Source organism: Rutilus rutilus (assembly GCF_951802725.1).
Source record: "Rutilus rutilus genome assembly, chromosome: 9".
Lineage (NCBI taxonomy): Eukaryota > Metazoa > Chordata > Actinopteri > Cypriniformes > Leuciscidae > Rutilus > Rutilus rutilus.
The window spans coordinates 44,094,307-44,119,367 of NC_140223.1; the positions used below are offsets into that span (position 1 = coordinate 44,094,307).

General features: G+C 41.1%; 1 protein-coding gene across 4 annotated transcripts; it reads left to right on the forward strand.

Annotated features, from left to right (window-relative positions):
• The first annotated feature begins 9,469 nt into the window (after positions 1–9,469).
• On the forward strand, positions 9,470–21,810 carry tagln (transgelin). 4 transcript variants are annotated; one of them, XM_084418834.1, is made up of 6 exons: positions 9,477–9,609; positions 10,568–10,614; positions 12,453–12,647; positions 18,980–19,148; positions 21,294–21,396; positions 21,524–21,810. In XM_084418834.1, exons 2-6 carry the CDS (start codon positions 10,603–10,605, stop codon positions 21,669–21,671), a joined length of 627 nt encoding a protein of 208 aa, XP_084274960.1. In that variant the 5' UTR covers positions 9,477–9,609; positions 10,568–10,602; the 3' UTR covers positions 21,672–21,810. The 4 variants fall into 4 exon arrangements, with proteins under 4 accessions (XP_084274963.1, XP_084274960.1, XP_084274961.1 ...); XM_084418835.1 differs by having other exon boundaries at positions 12,456–12,647; XM_084418837.1 differs by lacking the exon at positions 10,568–10,614 and having other exon boundaries at positions 9,470–9,609; positions 12,456–12,647.
• The last annotated feature ends 3,251 nt before the right edge of the window (positions 21,811–25,061 follow it).

Sequence of the window (25,061 nt, forward strand, 5' to 3'; positions counted from 1 at the left end):
GGAAAAAAGTTGTCCCTTACACCTACCTCTTGGATGATGGATAGAAGTGGCATGCATCGTGTCTTGCACCCGTGCCGACTAATGCACTGGATAATGGACTGACCACCACCAATGCTGATTCATTTCATGTTTCATTGTCTGGAAATGCAGTGTCTTCTGATACTTGTCCACAGGAGAAATGTCAAAGATGTGAGCCAGGTTGGCTAAATGTCTCTTAGTCTGACAGAAACTGACATTGCATCTTGTAAAAAGGACCATTATAGGCCCCCTTTAATATTTTACCTTTTTTCAGTGTATAGTAATGGAAACAAAGTTCACAGCAGAATCACTGTTTCATCACTCGGAAACAACAGGATGCATACAACAGATGCATTTCAGGTTTTCTATGGATTATAGTTAACACACTTATGAACTCACATGCACATTCAAGTACTGAATAATAGTTGATTAGTTTTGTTCATATTGTTTTGTTCAAATGCTCCGTTGCATTCATTTGATAGTGTATACTTCATATATATGTGAAATTGTTGATGCATCACTGATTTGATGTTCTTTATTTCTATTTCATGTCAATTGTTGGCAACAGAAAGAATTCCTTTAACTTGGGAGATGAATATGTGATGTCCTTACATTAATGCACCACTAGATGGCACTCAAGCTTCTTGAGTTAGATTCATGTGTGAAGTAAAGGGAAGAAGAGTTAGAGAGAATGCTGTGCATGTGTGTGCATGCTATCCTGTTGGTTGATAATCGTTATTAAAAGTTTACTTAGAGGAATACACTTTCTTGTGTTTCTTGTCATGAATACATTACAATTGTTCTGTTTTGTTTTATTTTACAAGAAGTAATTTGGTGTGTCCACACGGAGTTCTGTGCATAACAATTTATATTGCTTTCAGAAGTGTGTGTGTGTATTGAGTGTGGTGAAAATCCGAGGGCTCCCGCTGACCGTCTCTCTCTTTTGGTTATTTATTTTACTGGTGGATTTGTTTATTTTGTTTGTGTTTTTTAAGATCTTGTGTAAAAATGTATGTGTGGACAAAATGTTTTAATTATCCTTGTATAATTTAATAAAGTGATCAATCAAATTCCAAGCTTCGCTTACGGTGGCCCAGTAGTGCACAACTCAACATAAAACCAACAACACAATGGAAATGCTCCGTTTCTCAGCCACTATATACCAGGGCTCTCAAGTGTCACGCATTGAGCGGGACAGTCACTCATTTCTGTCTTTTGTCACGCACTCCCACCACACATTGCATTTCTCATGCGGAAAAACTATTTATAATATATTTAATATGCCGCAGCGCCCACAATTTCTCTGGCCGCGCCGCTCTCACTATGGAACCAGCAGGAATCAAGCGTGTCTCCCCTGGAATTCTTAGTCGAGCCTGCCACTTATCAGCCAATCAAAAAAAAGAAAGGGTTCTTTCTTTTTTTTCAGGCCCCGCTCCGTCATCACAAGCCAGCATGAGAACGAGCATCGATGCAGAGCTTCTCCGTATGCTCACCAAGGCATACGCCGCATTCGGCGCTTCACACCATGGCTGTCCTTCAAGTTTTTCAGGCCAAACTTCTCCGCTCTTTGGACGAGTCTGGACCTGAACCGGAAGCTTTCAGGGATCTGTGTAGCGCCACAGACCTGGCCCTGTGAGCCACAAAGTCAACAGCCCAGGCGATTGGACGAAGCATGGCCAGCTTGACGGTGCTTGAGCGGCACCTATGGCTTAATTTGACTGACATGAAGGATGCAGATAGGACAGCTTTTCTGAACTCCTCTATCTCCACCACTGGTCTGTTCGGCCCAGCAGTCAAAGGGTTCGCGGAGCACTACACTGAGGCTCAGAAAGCGTCGCAAGCTATGCGTCACTTTCTCCCGAAATGCTCCAGCTCTGCTTCGAGCCTCCAAAAGAAGGCGCCACCTCCTCAGCAGGTAAAATCAGTGCCTCCAGTCTCCCAGCCCCGCCCAGTGGCTGAAGTCCGTCACCGCTCTCGCTTTGCAAAGCGCCAGCAGTTCCCTGAGAGATGGGGACCCCAACCCAAGATTGTGTTGGACCCCGAGCCTCGTAAGCCTTTCTAGCCTTAGGAAGAAAGAGAGAGTTTGAGTCCCGCTGAGGCCAGACCACTCTACAAAAAGCGTCTCACACATTTCCCAGTCCCCTTTTTTCAGGCGGCTGGAAATACCAATGTTGCAGTAAACGGGTCTGTTATAAAACACGCACAACTGCAATCAAACCGGTTTTATAACAACACAAATAAAGCATGAAAAGAGCTCTTTTCTGTCTGTTTCATATGTAGGTAACATGCCCACGATAAAGTACGCAGTACGCACCCCTACACACAAGCACTGTTCCCACAGTATTAACCTCTCCTCCAGCTCACGCTGGGGATGCAATAAATGCAGATCATGTGCCCACTGTACAGTACACACCCCTGCACACAAGCACTGTTCCCACAGTATTAACCTCTCCTCCAGCTCACGCTGGGGATGCAATAAATGCAGATCATGTGCCCACTGTACAGTACGCACCCCTGCACACAAGCACTGTTCCCACAGTATTAACCTCTCCTCCAGCTCACGCTGGGGATGCAATAAATGCAGATCATGTGCCCACTGTACAGTACGCACCCCTGCACACAAGCACTGTTCCCACAGTATCAAACTCTCCTCCACACAGCAAAATCCCCAGAGTTAAATTAACTCTGCTCAGAGAACATTTGGTCCCTCTCTACAGAGAGTTAAAATAACTCTGAAACAGAGTTAAAGTTAATGAGATACTTAAGTGATTAATTAAGTGATGATTTGGCATTAATGATTAACACCTGCTGTCAACAAGCAGAATCACTGAAGGAAAGAGAAACAAGAACAGAAAAAAAGAGAAACACAAGAACTACAACTGACTTCAGACACAGTCTTCGATGAAATCAACTGAAGACAAAATAAGACATTAAATCTCTCAAGATCTCAGCAGAGGAGGATTAAACAACTCCACAAACAGCATTACCAGCTTTACTTATTACTAACCAGATTGACTTTATTGAAAATGTTTGGTCACCATTATGGTGATGAGTGTTTCCTTTAGTGGGGCAGTTTGACTCTTAGTTTATTTTTTTGTGTGTTTGTGGTTTTTGTAACAGCTTTTACCAAAACACGTCATTTGTTGCAAAGAATACCAGAAGCAAAGATTTTCATGGTGATCTAGTTTTCAACAACAAAAAGTAGAATGATGCGCTTATATCATCACTGTCCAAAAGTGGTCATTTGATGTTAATAGATTATATTCACTAACAATACTGTCTTGTCACAGATTGGACATTTAAAATCTTTTAAAAACATAATGGGGGAATTAATTTTTTTCCTAAGACACAGACATCAAGAATCAGCATATGAATCTCAACAATGGTGACATGTTTCATGCCGCAATGCATCGTGGGAGCCATGAGTTTTATACTATTGTGGCTCCCAGCATGCATTGCAGCATGAAGCATGTCACCATTGTTGAGATTCATATGCTGATTCTTGATGTCTTTGTTTAAAACATTTTTTTTTTAATTAAAAATCCTATAATGTATTTTAAAAATCTAAATTCAGGATGTCCGATCTGTGGCTAGAGAGTATTGTTAGTGAATATAATCTATTAACATCAAATAATCACTTTTAGACAGTCATGAGATAAGTGAATTTTTTTACTATCTGCTGTTAAAAACTATATCACCTAATCATCTTTGTTTTTAGCTTTCTTTGTAACAAATTACGTGTTTTGGTAAACACTGTTACAAAGACCACAAACTCACAAGAAGAGTCAAACTGCCCAACTGAAGGAAACACTCATCACCATAATGGTGATCATACATTTTCAATAAATTGTCAACATCTAAACCTCTGTTAATTCTCAATAAGACTTTCTGTACACGTCAGACAGAAATAAAGTCAGTCTGGTTAGTAACAAGTGAAGCTGGTAATGCTGTTTATGGAGTTGTTTAATCCTCCTCTGCTGAGAACTTGTTGACAGCAGGTGTTCATCATCAATGCCCAATCATCACTTAATTAATCACTTAAGTATCTCATTAACTTTAACTCTGATTCAGAGTTATTTTAACTCTCTGTAGAGAGGGACCAAATGTTCTCTGAACAGAGTTAATTTAACTCTGGGGATTTTGCTGTGCAGCTCACGCTGGAAGGGTAATGAATGTAGTGCGTGTGCCCACTATGAAGTACGCACCCCTACACATAAGCACTGCCACCACAGTACCAATTCTCCCCCCGAGCTCGTGCTGAAGATGTAATAAATGAAGGTTGTGTGCCCACTATGAAGTACGCACCCCTACACATGAAAACTGTTCCCACAGTTTCAGTTCTCCCTCCAGCTCTGCTGGAGATGTGATGAAAGGTGTTCCCGCTGTAATGCACGCGCGCCTGCACATAAGCCCTGTTCACACAGCACTACAAGATGGCTGGGCAGCCGGGTGCCTGTCACAGAGTGGCCCCAGTCCCAGTCCACAGTTTTCATTCAACCCCTAGCTATGCGGGCCAAGGCCTGGGAGGCCATCCCCGGTATATTAGTATGGGTGTTGAACATAATAAATTGAGGCTACTCGCTACAGTTTGCTCGCAGACCCCCGCGCTTTCGAGCCGTGGTCGAAACGACAGTGAGAAGAGATGTGGCACACATCCTTCGCACCGAAGTGTCGAAACTGTTAGAAAAGGGAGCTGTCGAACCAGTCCCTCTTTCACAAAGCGAGTCGGGCTTTTACAGTCGCTACTTCCTCGTTTCGAAAAAGGATGGTGGCCTCAGGCCCATCCTAGACCTCAGACACCTGAACAAAGCGCGTATGACGCGCCCGTTCAGGATGCTGACAACCAAACAAATCCTTGCGCAAATTCTCCCAGGGGATTGGTTTTTCTCAGTGGATTTGAAAGATGCTTATTTTCAAATCTAGATATCTCCCCATCACAGGCCATTCCTGAGATTCGCCTTCGAGGGGCAGGCTTACCAGTACACAGTACCACTGTTCGGTCTATCACTGGCACCTTGTACATTTACGAAGTGCATGGACGCAGCACTCTCCCCCCCGAGACAGCGGGGAGTGCGAGTGTTGATAACTCACAGATCCTGGCTCCTCAGCCATTTACAATGCCTGGGTCTGAGGATCAATGCTTCCAAGAGCACACTGTCTCCCAGCCAGAGTATCTCTTTCCCTGGTACAGTGATAGACTCTATATAAATTAAACCGCGCCTTACGTCAGAGCGCGCACTCACTATTCAATGCCTAGCGGCATCTTTCAGAGCAGGCGCTTGTGCGCCTCTCAAGAGATTTCAGAGGATGTTGTGTCTCATGGCCTCAGCATCACCGGTACTCCAGCTTGGACTACAGCACATGCATCCTCTTCAGCGCTGGCTGAAACCCAGAGTACCGGCTCACACGTGGCACATTGGCCACTTACAAATCAGAGCGAACCACGGCTGTATCAAAGCCCTGGCTCCCTGGAAAGCAGCCGACTGGTATCAGTCAGGCGTGAGTATGGGTGTAGTTTCAAGGCGAAAAGCAATCTCGACAGACACCTCCAACCTAGGTTGGGGGGCCCCTTACGAGGACAGGCCCGTCTCTGGCCTATGGTCAAACCCAGAGAAGCACCTACATATAAACTGTATAGAGATGAGAGCGGTTGCTCTATCACTGAAAGCTTTTCTCCCATATCTAAAAGGCCACCACGTCCTGGTCCGTACGGACAACATGGCAGTGGTGTCCTACATAAATCGCCAGGGCGGTCTCAGGTCAAACAACCTGCACGCCATGGCCATGAGTCTCATTCTATGGGCTCAGCACAACCTGCGCTCGCTGAGGGTGGCGCATGTGCCAGGCATTCTGAACCAGGGTGCGGATATGCTATCCAGAGACAATGTTCCCCCAGGGGAATGGTCTCTTCACCCACAGACGGTTCAGCTGATATGGAGCATCTTCGGCGAGGCAGAGGTCGCCTAACATTTTTCTCAAAGAGCAAGGCTGAGCCGTCCGCTATATGCATTTCCTCTGGTCACGATGCTACCACAGGTCATCGAACGGATCAGGGAAAGCAAGTGTGCAGTGCAACTAATAATCCCTCTCTGGAAGACCCAGTTATGGTTCTCCGAGTTGGCACAACTGCTGGAAGCAGCCCCATGGCCAATACCGCTGAGGAGAGATTCCGCCTCACCGCTGCGTGAGATTGCCTCCTCACGCAGGCAAATGGGAAAATCTGGCATCCCCGTCCCGACTTGTGGGCCCTTCATGTATGGCCCCTCAATCGGTACCCAGGTGTCTCCTGGATAGGGTGCTAAAAACCATCACTGAAGCAAGAGCGTCTTCGACTAGGCGCCTCTACACTAAGAAATGGGCGGTGTTCTCTGGCTGGTGCGCAGCACGGAGCCTGGACCCCTACTCATGCGAAGTGCCAAGTGTACTCACCTTTTAGCAAGAGCTCTTAGACGCGGGTCGCACCCCCTCCACGCTCAAAGTATATGTGGCGGCCATAACAGCATCTCACCCTCTTGTGGCCGGACAATCACTAGGAAGAAACGACCTCATCATCCGCTTCCTTAAAGGGGCAAGGAGGCTAAACCCTCCGCGACTCCCCTCTGTGCCTATCTGGGACCTCTGCATGGTCCTGGATGCAATGAAGTGTGCCCCATTTGAGCCGCTTCGGGCTGCGGCCGCACCAAGGGTCTCGCCGTCTCAAAGCAAAGATCATCGCGCTGGATAGTTGATGCTGTCGCGCTGGCTTATGAGTCTAAGGGCCTTCATTGCCCCTTAGGCGTCAGAGCTCATTCCATGAGAGGTATGGCCTCGTCTTGGGCTTGGTCAAGTGGAATACCTATTGAAGATATCTGTGCGGTGGCCGGCTGGGCCTCGCCGTCCACATTTATGAGGTTTTATAACCTGGAAGTTATACATTTTTTCAATACAAGATGTGTAAGCACAAACCCCCTGAGCCTACATATCCGGTCCTGGCTAAATTCGAACTGCGGTTCTCATATATATACATTATAAAATGTTTTGGCCCTCATTAGGCCCATTCCTTGTTTTTCCCTATACGAAGCCCGTCACGGACTGGCTTTTATTAGGTTCATACTTTTCTGTAAGCCTCAGGCATCTTGCCTTGGGCTACTGTAAGGAGAGAAGTTTAACCACGCACGGCGTTTTGAAGGGGGTTCCCATAGCGTAAGGTAGCCTTACGCAATACGAAAGGGAACGTCTCGGTTACTAACGTAACCTTGGTTCCCTGAGGTGAGGGAATGAGTATTGCGTAACCCGCCATGCTACTCTGCTTTGATCAGGGGATTGTTTCAGTCAATTAAACCCGAATTCCTTGGCTAAACCTGAATTCCTTGATAAAGACACGCACAAAGCGCAAAGCGGCCTGATTGGTTCACGCGTCTGACCCGCCTCGCCATAGGTTTGTGCAGTTGCCGCAGCGCAGCTGCAATGCGTTTTAAAAATTTGGCTTCAATATTCAATTCTCGAGAAAAGGAGTTTTCCCATAGCGTAAGCTAGCCTTACGCAATACGAGAGACCTCTCGAAAGGGAACCGAGGTTACGATTTTCTTCTCTATAAATTATTTGAATGTGATTGAACTTGTACCTGATTCCAACTACGGTGATTGCCAGTTTGGGTGGATAGAACAAACTATAGTTTATCCCGGCAGCTTGTAGCTTTGCCTTCCCTGGGTTGAATGCCACACAAAGTCCATGCAAACTCTGGACTCACATTGGGGAAGATGTGTGCCGGGGCAATAATCACTTACTTATTGGAGGAGCTCCCTTCTTTGCTGCTCACTCCTTGCAGGCGGAAGCGGATTGTTTTCTCATCAATTTGGGAGAGATGCCCAGCTGTGTCACAGTTGTGCCCTACTTTCTATACTTGTTAATGATTGTCTTCACTGTGTTCCCTGGTATATCTAATGCTTTGAAATGTTTTTGTAACACTAACCTAAGCGCATGCGATACCTTTTACCAATGAGATCCCATTGATGATTTGTAAGTTCTTTGTGGTCCGTGGTTCTTGTAGTAGCATGCAACCAAGTTGTCAGGAAAAAAAAAGAACTGCTGAGATTTATTTGGAGTTAACCAGAGTCACATCAGGTGAAGACAGCTGTGTACTATTTCACATGAGCTTGATGATTAGTTCATGCTCGATTTTAAGGTTTTTCTGAAATGTGTCATTTTGGTTTTCACTTTTACATTGAAGGTGCAAAAGTTCTGATATGACTAATCTTTGTCTCATTTTTTACATCACAAAAACCAGCTGTTTTAACAGGGGTGTATAGACTTTTTATATCCACTGTAGATGTAACAACATTACTGTGTGTGTGTGTGTGTGTGTGTGTGTGTGTGTGTGTGTGTGTGTGTGTGTGTGTGTGTGTGGTCCTATCATCACAAGGATAGCAATATCAGATTTTTTTGACCTAGTTGGGACATTTTTGGTTCCCTTTGAGCGAAACAATTATTGATCACTCTGTGAAGTTTTTTGAAATTGTAAAAATGCAGAAAGTGCTCTATTATGTTTATGGAAAGTCCCTATAAAACATGGAAACCCAACATTTCAAAGTCATATCAGCTAATACACTGTCCCATTGTATGCAGTGTTTGTGGGTCCAGTAGAAATAAATGGGGATAAAGAGAGTCTGATTATTCAGATGATACCAGTTTTATCATTCTATCATTACAAATCAAAAAATAACCCAGAAGTAAAGCTGTCGTTTTTTTTTTTTTTTTTTTTAAGAACAAACGTGTGGCAAATTTGAGATGACATTAAATTGTTGATTTTAAAAAATAAAGGTAGATTGAATGGTCAGTAAAAAATATCAATTTAGCATTGCATGTTTTCAGCATTAGCTATTACATTCTCATTAGATGATGTAATATTGAATGCACACTAGGGAGTATTTTGTACATAGAAGGCCTTGTTGATGGTTGCTTCCGAAGTGTCAGTAAATCATTTTGCTTAACCTCAGCCAAAGCACTCATACTGCTCTTATTTCCTCACGGCCAGTGCTTTTACATCTACATCCCAGAACAAATATACCAAACTGCTGACAGATTTCTCTGATGTGTAAAAACTACACAGTACATCTGTCAGACTATTCCATTTATGTCCCTGTCTAAACTTGAAGCCCTCTACTTATTCCCCTAGCTTCGTCCCCTACCTTCCAGCAGGCATTAGCACAGCCTCTCCTTTTCTCTCTGCTGATGCAGTGATGTGGTATTTGGAGAATTCTGGTCTCTGACCAAACTAAAGACTCTTGGCTTGGATCCTGTCCTCACCCAGGCCTCTTCCCAAATAAGGCTTTGCTTTAACAAAGGGCCGAACTATAAACCGTAAGTGCTGAGTGGAGAGGAGGGTGGACTTGAGAAAAAGACTATGTCCTTTTAAGGTGCCAATTTCCTTTTCTCTGCCCCCTCACTGAATGCCTTGTTTTTTCATTTCTCTAATGGTAAAGACATTTACTCCTGAAACATCAACAGGGACGACTGCTGAACTCTTGTATCTAGACACTCTCACACTAAATCCATTGCTCCAGGTTGACTGGTGACTGCACCAAGGACAAGGTCATCTTCATTTTTACTAGAGTAAGTATGTTTTTCATATGCTATCAAAGACCTTTCAGTCAGTTATTTTGCTGATTATTGTGCCTTGTGAATGACATGAAGTATACCAATACATCTCACGCACAATCTACGTACTACAGTTAAAAAAGGAAAAAATGTTCAGACCTGATAAACTAGCTTATTACTAAGTTAATTTCAGTGTTTCAGTATTATTTGAACTTTTGATATGTTGCATTAGCTTATTTGTTATGACCTTTTAAAGTGGGAATTTACCTGAATTTTAAAGTGTGTAACGATTATCAACCACATATCTTTCTTCCCTAACAACTAATGCAGACCCAGTCCATTTATATAAATGTCCTATGATCTTTTTATCCAGACCAATACTTGGCCACTCAGACTGGGGTGAGAAAAGAAGACTTACCTAAATTATAAATATAAAAAAAAAATAATAATAAATGCAATGCAATGCCTCCCAAAAGTAAATGGACACTTTCGTGGCACTTACAAAAGTGTAAATGTCATTGCATTAGAAAATATTGAAGCAAGTGTTAGACCTACTCAGAACTACACTTTTCTGACCCATTTTTTAAATGAATTGTTATCTAGAAAGTCATTTGGTTTCACTTTATTTCAATGTCCCACTTTAGACATTCTACTAATTACTTTGCAACTACATCAACTAACTTTTATTAGAGTATTAGACTGTTAGGTTAGGGTTCGGGATGGTAGAATATATTGACATGTACAGTAGTTGCAAAGTTACTTATAGTCAGTAGAATGTCTGTTGGAGGAGCATCACAATAAAGTGTTAGCAGATATCAATCAGACAGTGTGCTAATACTAATAAAGTTAGTTGACAAATAGTTGCAAAGTTACTTATAGTGAGTCATATTTCATTAAAATAAAAAACATTAAGAAAGTGCACATTTTTGCTGTAATGCTCATAGGGTGAATGTCTTGAAACTCATTATTTAAGGTTGGAACTTCAGAGGTGGTGTCCTAAACCGCAGAATGGCAGCACAGGTGACTGCTGCTCTGTGTGTGTGTGTGTGTGTGTGTGTGCGTGCGTGTGTGTGTGTGCTTTGCAGAGGAATGTCAGAATGTCATTAATGGTGTTTCTAAACAAACGCTCTGGAGGAACATGTTCATCTAATCCTGTCATAAACATTATGGCTGCTTATCTGACTCCAGTGATAATTCTTCCAAGAGCCCCCATTCACTCAAGGACTACGTGAACATGTGAACCTGTGCCTTTATGGTTGCTTTTTGTATAACAGTTTAGCTCAAGAAATCCATTTGACACAACATAAAAATTGAGCTGAACTGTTTGCCGTTGGAAACATGTTGGCCTGTTTACGCTGCACAACATCTATAGGCTACGCATGATTTGTAAGTTCATTTTTTGAAGGCTTTGTGGCTGCTTTTAACTGCATCATTGTCTTTTTCCACTTTATGCTGCTGATGTTTTAGATGAAATTCATTTTAAATTGAAATGTAATAAAAGTTTTAGGAGAAGAGGATTTTCTGGGGAGGTAAATGGCACAAACTTTACAAACTTGTTCCTGTTTTATATTTTGTCCATAAAACAAGCTATTGAACAAACAAACTATTGAAAATGTCTAATAACATTTGATAAAGGAAATTTTCAGACACACTACAACACTACACTAGTATGGGGCGCCGTTTGTAAAGAAAATAACAGCAACATTTTGTCACATTTAGCTTCAAACAATGTTTAAAAAACTGGTATGAATTTTTGACGGTCACTTTTTAGCACATTTACAACAATATTTGTCAACTTAGAGATATTTTAAATAGTTAAATCTAAATATTAAATGTTAAATCTAAATCTAAATGTTAAATCTAAATCTAAATCTAAATGTTAAATCTAAATCTAAATGTTAAATCTAAATCTAAATGTTAAATCTAAATATTAAATCTAAATCTATATCTAAATGTTAAATCTAAATCTAAATCTAAATGTTAAATCTAAATATTAAATCTAAATCTAAATCTAAATGTTAAATCTAAATGTTAAATCTAAATCTAAATGTTAAATCTAAATCTAAATCTAAATGTTAAATCTAAATGTTAAATCTAAATCTAAATGTTAAATCTAAATATTAAATCTAAATCTAAATCTAAATGTTAAATCTAAATGTTAAATCTAAATCTAAATGTTAAATCTAAATATTAAATCTAAATCTAAATGTTAAATCTAAATCTAAATGTTAAATCTAAATCTAAATGTTAAATATAAATATAAATCTAAATGTTAAATCTAAATGTTAAATATAAATATAAATCTAAATGTTAAATCTAAATGTTAAATCTAAATCTAAATGTTAAATATAAATATTAAATCTAAATCTATATCTAAATGTTAAATCTAAATCTAAATGTTAAATCTAAATGTTGAATCTAAATCCGGTTACCGACATTTTGGATTCAACATTTAGATTTAGATTTAGATTTAACATTTAGATTTAGATTTAGCATTTAGATTGAACATTTAACATTTAGGTGTAACATTTAATACTTAGATTTAACTATTTAAAATATCTCTAAGTTGACAAATATTGTTGTAAATGTGCTAAAAAGTGACCGTCAAAAATTCATACCAGTTTTTTAAATATTGTTTGAAGCTAAATGTGACAAAATGTTGCTGTTATTTTCAGCGTGAGCCGCTTTACAAACGGCGCCCCATACACTGGAGCAAAAATCAATACAAAATTATGATAAAAGTGACATGGAATAGCATATATTAAATGTGTCTTGATTTGGTAGTTACTCCAGAGATTAGTACACACTGAACATACGTCAGGTCCTACACTATTGACAGTCTCCTCTTCTCATCTAAGCAGGGAGCTTCAACTATGGCAAACAAGGGTCCATCTTATGGGATGAGCCGCCAAGTGCAGGATAAAATTGAGCAGAAGTATGACACTGAACTGGAGGCGCGTTTGGTGGAGTGGATTATGACCCAGTGTGGGCCTGCGGTGGGAAAGCCAGAGGCAGGAAAACTGGGTTTCCAGACCTGGCTCAAAGATGGATGTGTAAGTAAGGCATGCCTGTTATTCTCAGGTAATTTTGGCAATCATGAAAGCAAAAGTTTGTACACATAAAATAAAAATAAAAAAAGCCTATTTTCTGCCTTATTCTTTGATCTTTTTTATTTTTTGCATAAAACCATAAATATATGATGACTTAATGCACAAGTGTTTGTAGTACATAAAACAACCATAAAATTGTCATCAGGAAAATATGGGGAAAATATTAGTGAATACAAATTATTGGTTTTGTTCAGCAGTGTATTTGATTTCTTAGACAAATAATGAAAATAAAATCGAATTTCTAATAACAAAGATCAGAAGAAAAAAAAAAGGTATTATCCTTGACATTTCTGTCTGCCTCACTTCTGAAATGATGGCTACGCCCTTGTGCCAAGAGTCAGACCTTGACAACAAATTAAAAAATGTCAAGGCCTGTGTACCTTTAGATCATTTTTTGTCTTGTTTTTTACTTCTAAACGGAAAAACGAAGAAACCGTTCATTTATCACATATTCGACCCTTTTCATGAACATAAATAAACAAATCTTACGTCGTTTTTTCATATTTTTTATTTTTGTTTTCATCACACTTTGTTCTAATCAGTCAATTGGAAAAACAATAAAACCAAAATGTATAAACAGCTTGAATATTCGATCTCTACATGGGCGGGAATAAAACACCCCTTTCCGCTGATTGGTTCCGAGTTTATTGCAACTATATTTAATCTCTTTCTCATTAAAACAGCCAGACTAATAAATGGCTTGACACAAACCGTACCGGTCCGGGGCAGAGCCTAGAGAGAGCTTTCTTCTGTGTAGGCTACACATACATTTAGAGAGAATCAGTATGTTGAAGCCACCAGTCCACTGAGTTCCAAGTAGATGATGTTTTCAAGTGGAGGCCTGTGGTAAGGCCACCTTGATACTTTCCCTGTGGTGAGTGAAGTTGGCAAGAGAGTTGTTATGCTGAGGCCACCGCTCCACTGAGCTCCAGAAAGGTCATGAATGCGTGTGTGATTGGCCCTCAATTCTTTGGGCTGCCCTAATATCCAGCCTAGGCTTAGTGTTTTAGGAATGCGTCTCTTAGATAGGGCAGTTTTTGCTGTAGCATCTCCGCCTCCTAGCCTGCCGTAGCTCAGAGTAGGCTACTTCTAAAGGAGAGCATCTCCAGCCCAAGACTGGCAGCTAGTGATCCTGGTACGCTTCCTCTCACTGTGAGAGTCGCCCTGCCGGGGCCCACCTTCTGCATTAGGCAAATAAAGCGAGTTGCAGACCCTGTGGCCTCCTGTTACTGCTTAGTTTGAGCTGACTCCTCTAGTTCCTTAGCGGTGTTTGGCACAGACAAATAGCCAGGTATTGCTGGCTATTTCTTCGGAAAGCCTCCCCTGTGGTTGTCACCTGGGCGTTGTCAGGCTTTCTCTCGCTTAGAGAGTGACAAGCACTATGCTGAAGCCGCCGCTCTCTAAAGCTTTGGTAGTAGCATCATCTAGCCTTTGGCCTTTAGAATAGACTCTTCTGTGAAATCTCCTTGATTTTGACCATCAAGTCGTAGGGTTGAGTGGTTAGGCCTCTTCCAAGGAATTTCTTCCTGCTGAGGCCTCTACTCCTCCAGAGCTAAGCTCAGACAGCAACCTGTCTTGGAGCTGGAGTCAATTAAATGTTCAGGTCTCCACCCTTGAGTTTTTATCTCGGGTGAAGCTGATATAAGAACTCTTCGCTCCCAGAGCCCTGAAGCCCTGAATCCAGGATGGCGTTGAGTACGCTCCCTTAGAGCTCAAATACTTGCCTAGAGCTCATGTCGTGTTATTCTGGAGTAGTAGGCCCTGCATTAAGGGGCCTCCTCGACAGCCTGGTTGCATGACATCTATGCTCCCCTTTCTTAAAGGGTAAAAGGCGCTAAGCTGTGTACATTGCTTGTGTTGGCAATGTGAATGAGTATCCCAAGACAAGCAGACCTCTGGTCTCTGATCAGATCCAGTTTTTAGCACTTTCAGCTAAATCAGTGTCCTAGCTCCCTAGTTACATCATGTTACAGGCTCCTCTGGAGCCTACCTGTTATTCCTTAGAGCTTGGTCGATGCTCTGCTCGGTTGAGTTTGGTAGTACTCCCCTCATTTGAGAGGGTCTTTCTGTAGAGTACTTCACTCCTGGAGTCTGGTCAGAAGATTGAAGGACTCTCATGAGACCTCCCTGGTAGATCAGTGTTTATTAGGCTGTTAGGTGCTCCCTTGTTCGAGAGGGTCGTCCTGTAGAAGAGCTGGAGGTACTTCTCTCATTAGGGACCCTGTGTACAGTACCCAGGCTCCACAGTGCTTTGAAAAGGATAGCACTCTGTAGGTCCAGGGTCGAGCAGAGTAACTCCCCTCGCTTGTAAGGGTTTGGAAAGCACTATGCTGAGTCCTGCTCCCCAGAATGCCCGTCTCTTTATTCGGTGAGAGCTGGTTAGTGCCTTTTTGTCGCTGGCCAATACGATTGCTGTGATTTGACAGTTGCTTCAGATACCAGTCATGCTGAGGCGTTCCCCATAAGCATCTGAGGACGCAGTGTCTTGTTCCCTGAGAACAGGGTTACAGTCGTAACCTGAGACGTTCCTTGAGAAGTGGAACTCAACACTGCATCTTGGATCGACGCTATGGGGAATGCCATCAGTGTGACCGGTGTCTGAAGCACATGTATACACATGACAATTTCATTAGCTGGTGACAGCCTGTGATGTCATAAGTGGAGCGCCTGCAACTATAAGAGGGCACCCGTAGAACACGTCATCAACTTCTTTTTCCGAAGGAGACGTGCTGGCAGATGCAGTCGCATGGGTTTACCAATGTATCATTCCCCTTTTCAGGGAACCATGGTTACAATCGTAACCTGAGACGTTCCATTTCAAAGTAGAACTCAACACTGCCTCTTGGATAAACGCTATGGGGAAAAAATACCCCCTCCGGCATGCCGTGGGGATGCCTGCGTCACTAGGTGAGAGTATGCACAAACAGAGTGGGCATAGCATAGCTTGACTATTAGCCAGAGTCAGAGCGTCAAACCCAGGCTGTGTCCTAAAAAGACGTACACAAGAGACCCTGGAATTCCACTACTCTGGGGTTTTTTTTACAGAAAAGGCTGTAATACAAGAATGGCAATCACTTAATCGCACAGATTCTTGTAATGAACTAATCCCCAGGCAGCCGCAGTGGAGCTGCAGCTCTGTTCAGTTACCCTAAGCAAATAACGGGAGTGCTCACACCATCCCTGTCATTCTTCCCAGAATCCAGGTAGATTTGCTCGCACTACTTTATTCAAAGATTAAGTGTAAGGATAACTGGGGCTTTAAGAAATACCCCTTTTCCACCAAGGCAGAGCTGGTGCTGGTTCGGAGCCAGAGCCTAGTTTCAAATCGGTTCTTTGTTTTTCCACCGCCAAAGCACCAGCTCCGAACCAGTAAAACTGGTTCTTAAGTAGCACCAAATCATTGCAGGGTCTAGAACGGACCCAAGAAAGAACCGCTTGCGTCAGAGGCTGGGGGCGGGGTTACCGTGGCCAACAAGACTGAAGAGAAACTTGTGACCGCCATTTTTAAATAGCAGCTAGTCGAGCTAATAGCAGCTCGATTATAATATCAGTCTATGTAAGTTACGGCGAGCTGCACGAACACGTTGGATTCGCCGTGTTTGGATGCCGATTTATTTTCGCAAACCCATGAGCATCCATAGTAACGCAACGTCTATTATTGTTGATGCCTTGTTCGAGATGCATCGGAGCAGCGTGGACCGATCAGAGATTCGGGAGTGTTTGGAGATCATACGACTCCTTGTGCTTTTTGATCGCTTTCGCAGTGCTTTGATTTCATGTGCTGATCGTTCTGCGAGAAGCCGATGCATCTCGAACAAGTCTGGTGTGTTTGTGTTTGGCGCTGCCGCACTAGCGTTGCTGGGCAACATGATACGTATGCAGTGACGTAAGATATAGCTCTGTTGTGGCTCTCTGGCCGGTGGAAACGCAAACGGGTTCTTAGTAAGCTCGTCAGTCGAACCAACTCCGAACTGGCAATAGCTCTAGCTCTGAACCAGCACCCGGTTCTTGTTGGTGGAAAAGGGGTAAAAGAGGCATGGATCCCTGCTTTAATAGTCGAACTGGTCTGGGAGGAAACACCTCCCTCAGCCCTAAGGCTCAAAGGGGCAGCTTGCCAAACCTTATTTAAAGCTGCATTCAGTAACTTCGGGATTTCTTCGCTGTATTCTCGCTCTTTGCTCGCAGGTTTCTCTCTAGAGCTCCCCCACAGCTTCAGAATAGATATTTGACAACACTGTTGTAAAAACTCGTTGGCTATTCTCAGACACCAGAGGCTAGCAGATCAACGACATCAAAGCAGATGGGACATTCTTTAAAACGTCTTCTTCATTCGGGTTCGAACAGCGTGAGGGAGCGCAATAATGACGGCATTTTAGCAGATTTTTTTTGGCCGTAAAGCAATTGTTTACATCGCGAGACCTGATATCACGCGAGACTTCCTGACGTCGTGGCCCGCCGCCCCAAAGTTGCAGGTGCGTATTTTCCGCTCACGGGCACCAGGGGGGTGTGAAACGACCACCATTCAACCCGAAATAAGTAATATAACCATTCCAATGACTCCGAAGCTGTTCAGTTAAGGTAAAAAAAGATACTTAGTTCACCTTTAACCTTACTTTTTTAAAAGGAGTAGGCTTGCTCTGTTAAGCCACACACCGAATACATCACTTGCCCACCCTGGCACCGCCCTCACTGTAATTTTGATTAAAAATAATTTAGTTCAGTTAGAGAACAGATAACAATCATAAGTGATTTAAAAGCGAGGTGGAAAAGAGGGAAAAAATCCGTCAGCAGTTTCTCGAATGCATCATAATGAGCACATCCAGCTTCCTCAAGGAGTCGAACGCGTTCCACCGGTAGCGTTTGTCTTACACTCGCATACAAACAAGCATCTCCTGAAGACAATAAGGTTGATGACGTGTACTACGGGTGCCCTCTTCTACTTCCAGGCGCTCCGCTTATGACATCACGGGCTGTCGCCAGCCAATTAAATTGTTGTGTGTTTACACATACTTCAGACACTGGTCACGCTGATGTGTTCTCCATAGCGTCGATCCTAGACACAGTGTTGAGTTCCTCTTCGAAAGAGAACAATCTAGGTTATTCAGGAGATAAAATGAACAGGGATTGAAAAAGAGACACCAAAGTATACACAAGGAATGATAGGACACGCCAAAATCAAATTCATGTTGAGTGATACATAATCAAACCACATTAGTTATATCTGGATGAGTAACCTGGTCACTCAGTGTTGTTATGACTACGTTTACATGCAGCCAATAACTCGTTCAAAACCGGAATATTAGCAATAACCCGGTCGCGCACGGCCATGTAAACACCGGCAAAAACCCGGATTTGCTCATATCCTGGTTTTTAAAAACCCGGATATGATCCCTGGGGTACCCCTTTTCTAACCCGAATATTTGGTCATGTAAACGCGTATCGGCATATCCCCATCAAAAGGAACATTGATTTGTGTTCTGCGCATGTTCTATTCGCAAGGAATCTTGGTCTTTTAAGTAGAGACGGCGCATACAGAAACCCGCGTGCAGTATACCGGAAGTAAACAAGAAGTAGAGGTAAGCATGGCGAGACGCAGCACAGCACCACACTTTTGGAGCAAGGAGGAAAGCGCAAACAAAGGCGATCGCTATCTGCCCCGAACTATTCATTATCCGCGTGTTGCTGCTGTTGTTGTTGTCTTTGGATACAGGAAGAAGAATCGGAAATGACGCATATTGCGTCTTAAGGTTGTCCGTACGTCCTGACGCTAACCGTGCGTCGCCGTTTACATCGGGATATTGCCAATTGATTACAAATTCCATGTATACAGGAGTAACTCTCTCTGCTCACGCATGTAAACGGGTTATTCCGAATGTTTCAGAAACCCAAATAGTGACCTTAACCCGACCATAACCCTAATTTTAACAGCTTGTAAACGTAGTCACTGATGTCATTCATAATTATGATCACATTTATGGAAAATGTAGAGTGTAATCCCAGCTAACAATTTTTGGTTCCCATAACGTTAGTTTTTGGTACCCAGAACATTCTCAGAATGTTAGTTTATGGTTCCCAGAACGTTATTTTTTATGGTAACCACCCAGCAACGTTCTGGGAACGTTATTTTATTGTTACATAAAAATAAAACCAAAAAAGAACGTTCCCCTAACGTAAGTATTTGGTTGCCAAAAAAATAACCAAAAAATAACATTAGGGGAACGTTCTGTGTTAACTGGGATGTAGAGTGTAATCTTGTTTTCTTTGCCCGTTCTCAGGTTTTGTGTGAGCTCATCAATAGTCTGTGTAAGGAAAAGCCCATAAAGAAGATCCAGAGCTCCAGTATGGCTTTCAAACAGATGGAGCAAGTGTCACAGTTCCTTAATGCTGCGGAGAGATACGGCGTCATCAAAACCGACATGTTTCAGACGGTAGATCTGTGGGAGGGTGAGTATGCCAACACATCACAGACCTTTCTCCAACAAATATATATTCTTCATAGACATTCAGATCCCATATCAAGATTCAGTGTACCAGTTTAAAATATTGTTTACAGCTCTTTAACATTACATAAGGTTGTTAAATAAATATGGTTGAATGATTATTAATGTATCACATGCCATATATGCAGTTTAAGCATGTCTGATTAATGAACAGGATATTAAATACAGTCATATTATTTGACTGATTAGTGTGTGCAATAATACAAAATGAAATGAATGTAAAAAATATATTTCCTACATATCCGAGTGTCATAGAAGTCTTTTTGATCAATCAGAAGTTTTTCATATTGTCTTATGTTTAGCATGACCTTGTAAAGATCAATATTTTCAACTCTGCTATGCATCAGGGGGGAAATCAATCAGTGATCCTTCTTGTTGCACCATATTTCTTAGTACAATGTGACTGACTAAATAATGTGGTGAAAATATATTTTCTATTTATTAAACTATGTACCTTCAAGTAATATTAACCCATCCATCGATCACCATTGTCCTTGTAATAAGTGTAATGAAAGTGTTTGGAGGAGAAATTTTTCAAAGTGAATTGAAAGCAGTCTCTCCTGGAAAAGACAAAACAGCGCTTGACCTTCAGGAATGCAACAGGTGTTCTGATTCTTTCCTGAAATACAACACAGGAGAATGTAAAATTATCTCTCATGCTACAGTAACAATTGCATTTAACGGGTGTCTTTAATTACTCTGTGTGTAATGTCACATTCAAACCACAATAGGTGTTGTCCTTGACCCATACACATAATTCCAAGTACCAAACAACAAGTATCTGGCATCTATTGACCAAAAATAATTCAAAATGTAATCAATTAAATTAGAACAAACAGTATTAATGCAGGAATCACTGTGGACGAAAAAAAAAAAAAAAAAAAAAAACCATAACAGGTCAGGGGTCTCATTTATAAAGCGTGCGTACGCACAAAACGGGGCTGGAAACGTACGTACGCCAGTTCCCACGCAAAGGTTGTGATCTATAAAAAACAAACTTGACGGGAGAATGTGCGCACCTTTAAGCAAACTTTGAGCCGTGCGTACGCACATTCTGGAGACAAAGGGAATTGGCGACACCGATGGTGAGCTGGAGTTAAGTGTCTTTTTGGTCACTTTTAGACAGAAAATCTAAAGAAAATTAAACATATACAGAAAGATAATACAAAATATAATTTCACTCACCAAGCCTGCCACTTGAAGCAAATATCCATCCCTTCTTAAATGTCCGCGCCGGCGAGCGCGTTGGGCCGTTTAGTGAAACTGACGCAAATAACAGTTTAAATAAATAAAATATTGATTTAAACTATGTTTTACTTCTGATATAAACATTTAGATTAAATATGCCATTCAAATTAATGGAGTTAAGCACTTAAACATGAAATCATTACTGAGAAGTTACAACATTTTTATATTCAAATTCAGTCAATAGAAATATTTGTTGTGGATGCGATGCTTCTGAACACTTTTCCTGTGGCGTGCTGTGTTTAAATGTTTAACCACAGAGAGAACTGCTTATCATGATAATACCAGACTGTCTGAGAAAATAGTTTCGTGCAAATAATGCCCAAGGCCGATCTGCTTCAATTAAAAATATCAATTAAAAATACAATTCGGCCAGTGGAAAAGATTGAGAAAAACTTTCTCTGAAATGTATTTTACACTATTTGATTTATGTATTCAAAAACAAGGCAAGGATAGGCAACTACTTGATTTTTATTCATGTAATGTGTCTTGTACCGTTAAACGTTATCACGTGGATTAATAATCATATGCAAATGATATGCAGATGAGGGTATGCATAGTAAAACTAGGCGTTGTAAGCTCCATATATGGTTATGTCGGGGAGGAGACGCATGTGCGCACAATCTTCCGCTGACTGGGATTTATAAAGTGAATTCTGCGCAGGTTCTGGCGTACGAACGGTTTTATAAATCCGAATATTTTTTTTGCGTACACCATTTTTGGCTTTCGGGCGCACGTACACTTTTAGTAAGGTTCCTACGCACAGTTTTATAAATGAGACCCCAGAACAGTGAAGGTGTGTTTGCATCACTGTTATCATAGCTTGCATGTCTAAATCCTCTAGGAAAGGACTTGGCCGCAGTGCAGAGGACGCTCATGGCTCTGGGCAGCATCGCGGTGACAAAAGATGATGGCGCCTTCCAAGGAGATCCCAACTGGTTCTTCAAGTGAGTTACAGCTGATCACTCCAGAGATTACACGGATTGTTTTGTCTGGGGTTATAATCAAATAGTATGGTTTTGTTTAATTTATCGATGTTGATTATTCAAACATTGGCTTTTTGCCTATTTGCAGGAAAGCTCAGGAGAACCGGAGAGATTTCTCTGACAACCAGATTAAAGAGGGGAAAAATATCATTGGTCTGCAGATGGGATCCAATAAAGGAGCGTCCCAGGCTGGCATGACAGGCTATGGCCGACCTCGACAGATCATGAACCCATGAGCCAAACCTTCTTCCCTCGGTTCCCTGACCATCACCGCATCCTAATCATTTGACTCCAAATGTTTCATTCAGAATATGACCAGAATGACAGTGTAATAAATATAATAAAAAAAATAACACCACTTGGTACTAAAATAAGTTTCCATGTCTGTAGTCAATCTCTATTTTTGTGTAATTGCAGCATTCTTTGACCAGAGTAGAGTTTGTTTTTCAGCCGAGTGCAAAATGGCAGATTGTGCCGTTTAACATTTCATAAATGCAAGTTGACATACAATCAAAACGAACCCCATTTACTTTCTTAATACACATTCCTGGTCTTAATGTTAATGATTCATTGGTGCATTTTATTCCAAAGGAAAACAATATTAGGCCCAGTTTCACAGACAGAGCTTATATTTCCATACAAAGGTCGCCAACGGCTCCAGATGACTGTTGTTTAACATGCACTGCACATTAAAACATCACACTCTTACCTGATCTGAGTAGAGAATAAAGCTTCGATGTTTGACCACTGTTTGTGATAACACTAGGTTGCAGTGACATTCATTTCTTAAGGAGTGTAAAATAGTGTAAATATTTTGAATAGAATAATTCAGTTCATTTATATTCTCTCACTTCTGTTCTGGTAGATGCACTAGACAGTGTTTGTGTCAGCTGATTTCGCATATGGCTGTCAATCATCTTACGTGGCATAATTCCTGCCTTCTGCATGACCACGTCCAGTGTAAACTTCCTCCTTCACAGCGCTGTGAAAAACAAAGCCAAATAAAATCAAAAATTTAGAATAAACACACAATTACGACAGTATATGATTTGTGAGTGATATTCACGCGATTTGGGGTTTATTCATATCAATAAAGAATGTTTACAGTATACATGCTAAGCACATGTAGCAATTAGCTCCAAATAAAATTATAAATATGACAAATTTCAACAACATTATATGACCAAAATTCATATTAGATTGCAATCGGAATTTATTACAATTATGGCTACACTTTAATTGTGGTTATAAGTTGTTAAACCACATCCACATAATATTTTTAAACATTAAAAAATAATCTTAATAGTTTTTTTTTTTTAGTTTTTTTTTATGCTTGGGCATATTTTTCTCCATATTAATAACAGTCTAAGTAATGTTAAAAAAGGAGTCTTGAACTGTAAACTCTCAAGTGTTGGCTTTCTAAATATATATGTTGGTTATGTGTCTATTCAGATATCCAGAATGACTTATGAGCAACAACCTTTCTATTTTGAGTATGTCATTTATGCCCCACTTGCCAGAATGGGGGGTTTGGGTCAAGGGGTTAAAGGGTTAGTTCACCCCAAAATGAAAATTATCCCATAATTTACCCCCCAAAGCTTAGACGCCTCTCGCTGTTCAAACAAATAGAGCTGGACAACAAACTCAAGCTCCTCCGACATTTCTCTTTCTTTTAAACTTGTAACTCGTGAGCGGTGTTTAGTTCTGCTCTATCCTCTGCGCTTCCGTGTTCTTCATGACGTCATGCATCGGGTCAGAGGTCACGCTTCCACCGGAACAAGACTCACGTACGGCAGTCACCGGAAGCCAGTGATTATAGATTATAGTTTATAAAGTTAAAAAAAGATATATTTATTTCTTTACAAAAACACATCACCTCGCTTCAGAAGGCCTTTCTCAACCCCCTGGAGCCGTATGGAGTACTGTCATGATGGATGGATGTGCTGTTTTGGGCTTCAAAAACAAGCTAACATTCAGTTCAATTAAGACATTTAAGTCGCTTTTTTAAACGTGCCTCAGAAAAAAGAAAAACATTACTGGTGTGCATCTCGAGACAAAACAATGGCACTGTCATATTGTGAGATCTGTCAAGTTGCTTTCAGTGAAGAGAGCGCCAACATGCATTTTAGTCTGGACTAGGCTTAACCCTTGTTGTTAAAACCGGGCATTACAGCTTCAAAATTCAATGTATTTATAGAGTATTTTACGTTGTAGAGCAAAACATCCAAGTATCACTGTTTTGTTTACCACAGACCTTATTTTACTTAAAAATACCTTTATAAACACCCAGGCAAGCTAGTAAAATCTCGAAGAATCTTTAGGGGATCACTAGTGGATCAGCGCTGCAGGTTCTGATGGCATGCCTACAGCACAGCCTATAATGAACATGTTTGTGTTGATATAGAAGTTACAGTGCATTTAATTTCATTTCCTGGTAAAAAGATATTCTGAGCACCAAAACTGTTCTTGCAGTGTTAATTATTAGCTTCCACAATGATCAACATTTAAATAATTATCAGTGTCCTTTTACTGCTAACCATTTTATACTTTACGGCTTATTAAAAGTTGTGTAACCTAGAAATCATTTTCTGTATTTCTATATAGATCTGTACGGAAGCGTATTGCATTCACTTTTTCTGAATTAATGAGTCAGAATTCTGAGATAATTAAGTCATTAATTCAGAAAAACAGAGCAAATATTTTTATTTCAAGAAAACATTATCTCGTAATTCTGAGATAATTAACTCATTAATTCAGAAAAACAGAGTAGATTTTTTTTCTCAAGTGAATGCAATACGCTTCCGTAGATCTGCAGCAACAATGTGAATGTGCGAGCTTGATGTGTTTCTGCTGATGCAGTTACGCACTCGCATGCTGCACATTCTGCTTAAAGATGACTACATTTTAATACCTCAATAACTCAAGGACTGCTGGAAGGCAACAATGCTGTTTACTAGTCCTTTTGAATTCTTACATTAGGCTACACTTATTCCATGGCATTTCCTAGGACAGCTTCCTAACACAAGCTCAACACTCTCTAACCAAATAGGGAAATGTTTTTTCTCAGGGAGAGAGAGAGAGAGAGAGAGAGAGAGAGAGAGAGAGAGAGAGAGAGAGAGAGAGAGAGAGAGATCATCATTGTAAACAATTAGAGAAAGGCATAAACAAAAAATACACTTCTAAAGGTTCACTATGAGAACACTATGTGCACAAACCTCTACAGTCACCATCAAATTAATCAATGGCAGTGGTGTAAAGTAAATGTAATTAGTTACTGTACTTAAGTAACTTTTTGGCTATTTTGTACTATGAATGAGATATTAAATATATTAGCAACTTTTACTCCCTATACTTGACTGCATTTTTAAATAAGAATATGTAATAATATGTGGCTATGTGATGAGTAACGCAACTGCTCATTAAATCCTGCAAGGCATCTAACTTTTGTCTGCAGTAGTTCATTTCAAAGCGATATCGCCATCTACAGGACACTGAAGGAACTATGGCTGTTTCTCAATTCCAAGAACGCAGAGAACGGACTTGTGTTCTCGTGGAGACCGGTCTTGCCAAGCTTCCTTGGAAGAACGAACTCGGAACCGGCCGCAATGACTTCTGGGACACCAGGC

Coding starts and splice junctions, on each gene's coding strand:
- tagln (XM_084418834.1), top strand. Junction 12,648..18,979: donor CCTGGCTCAAAGATGGATGT/GTAAGTAAGGCA, acceptor GCCCGTTCTCAG/GTTTTGTGTGAGCTCATCAA. Junction 21,397..21,523: donor GATCCCAACTGGTTCTTCAA/GTGAGTTACAGC, acceptor GCCTATTTGCAG/GAAAGCTCAGGAGAACCGGA.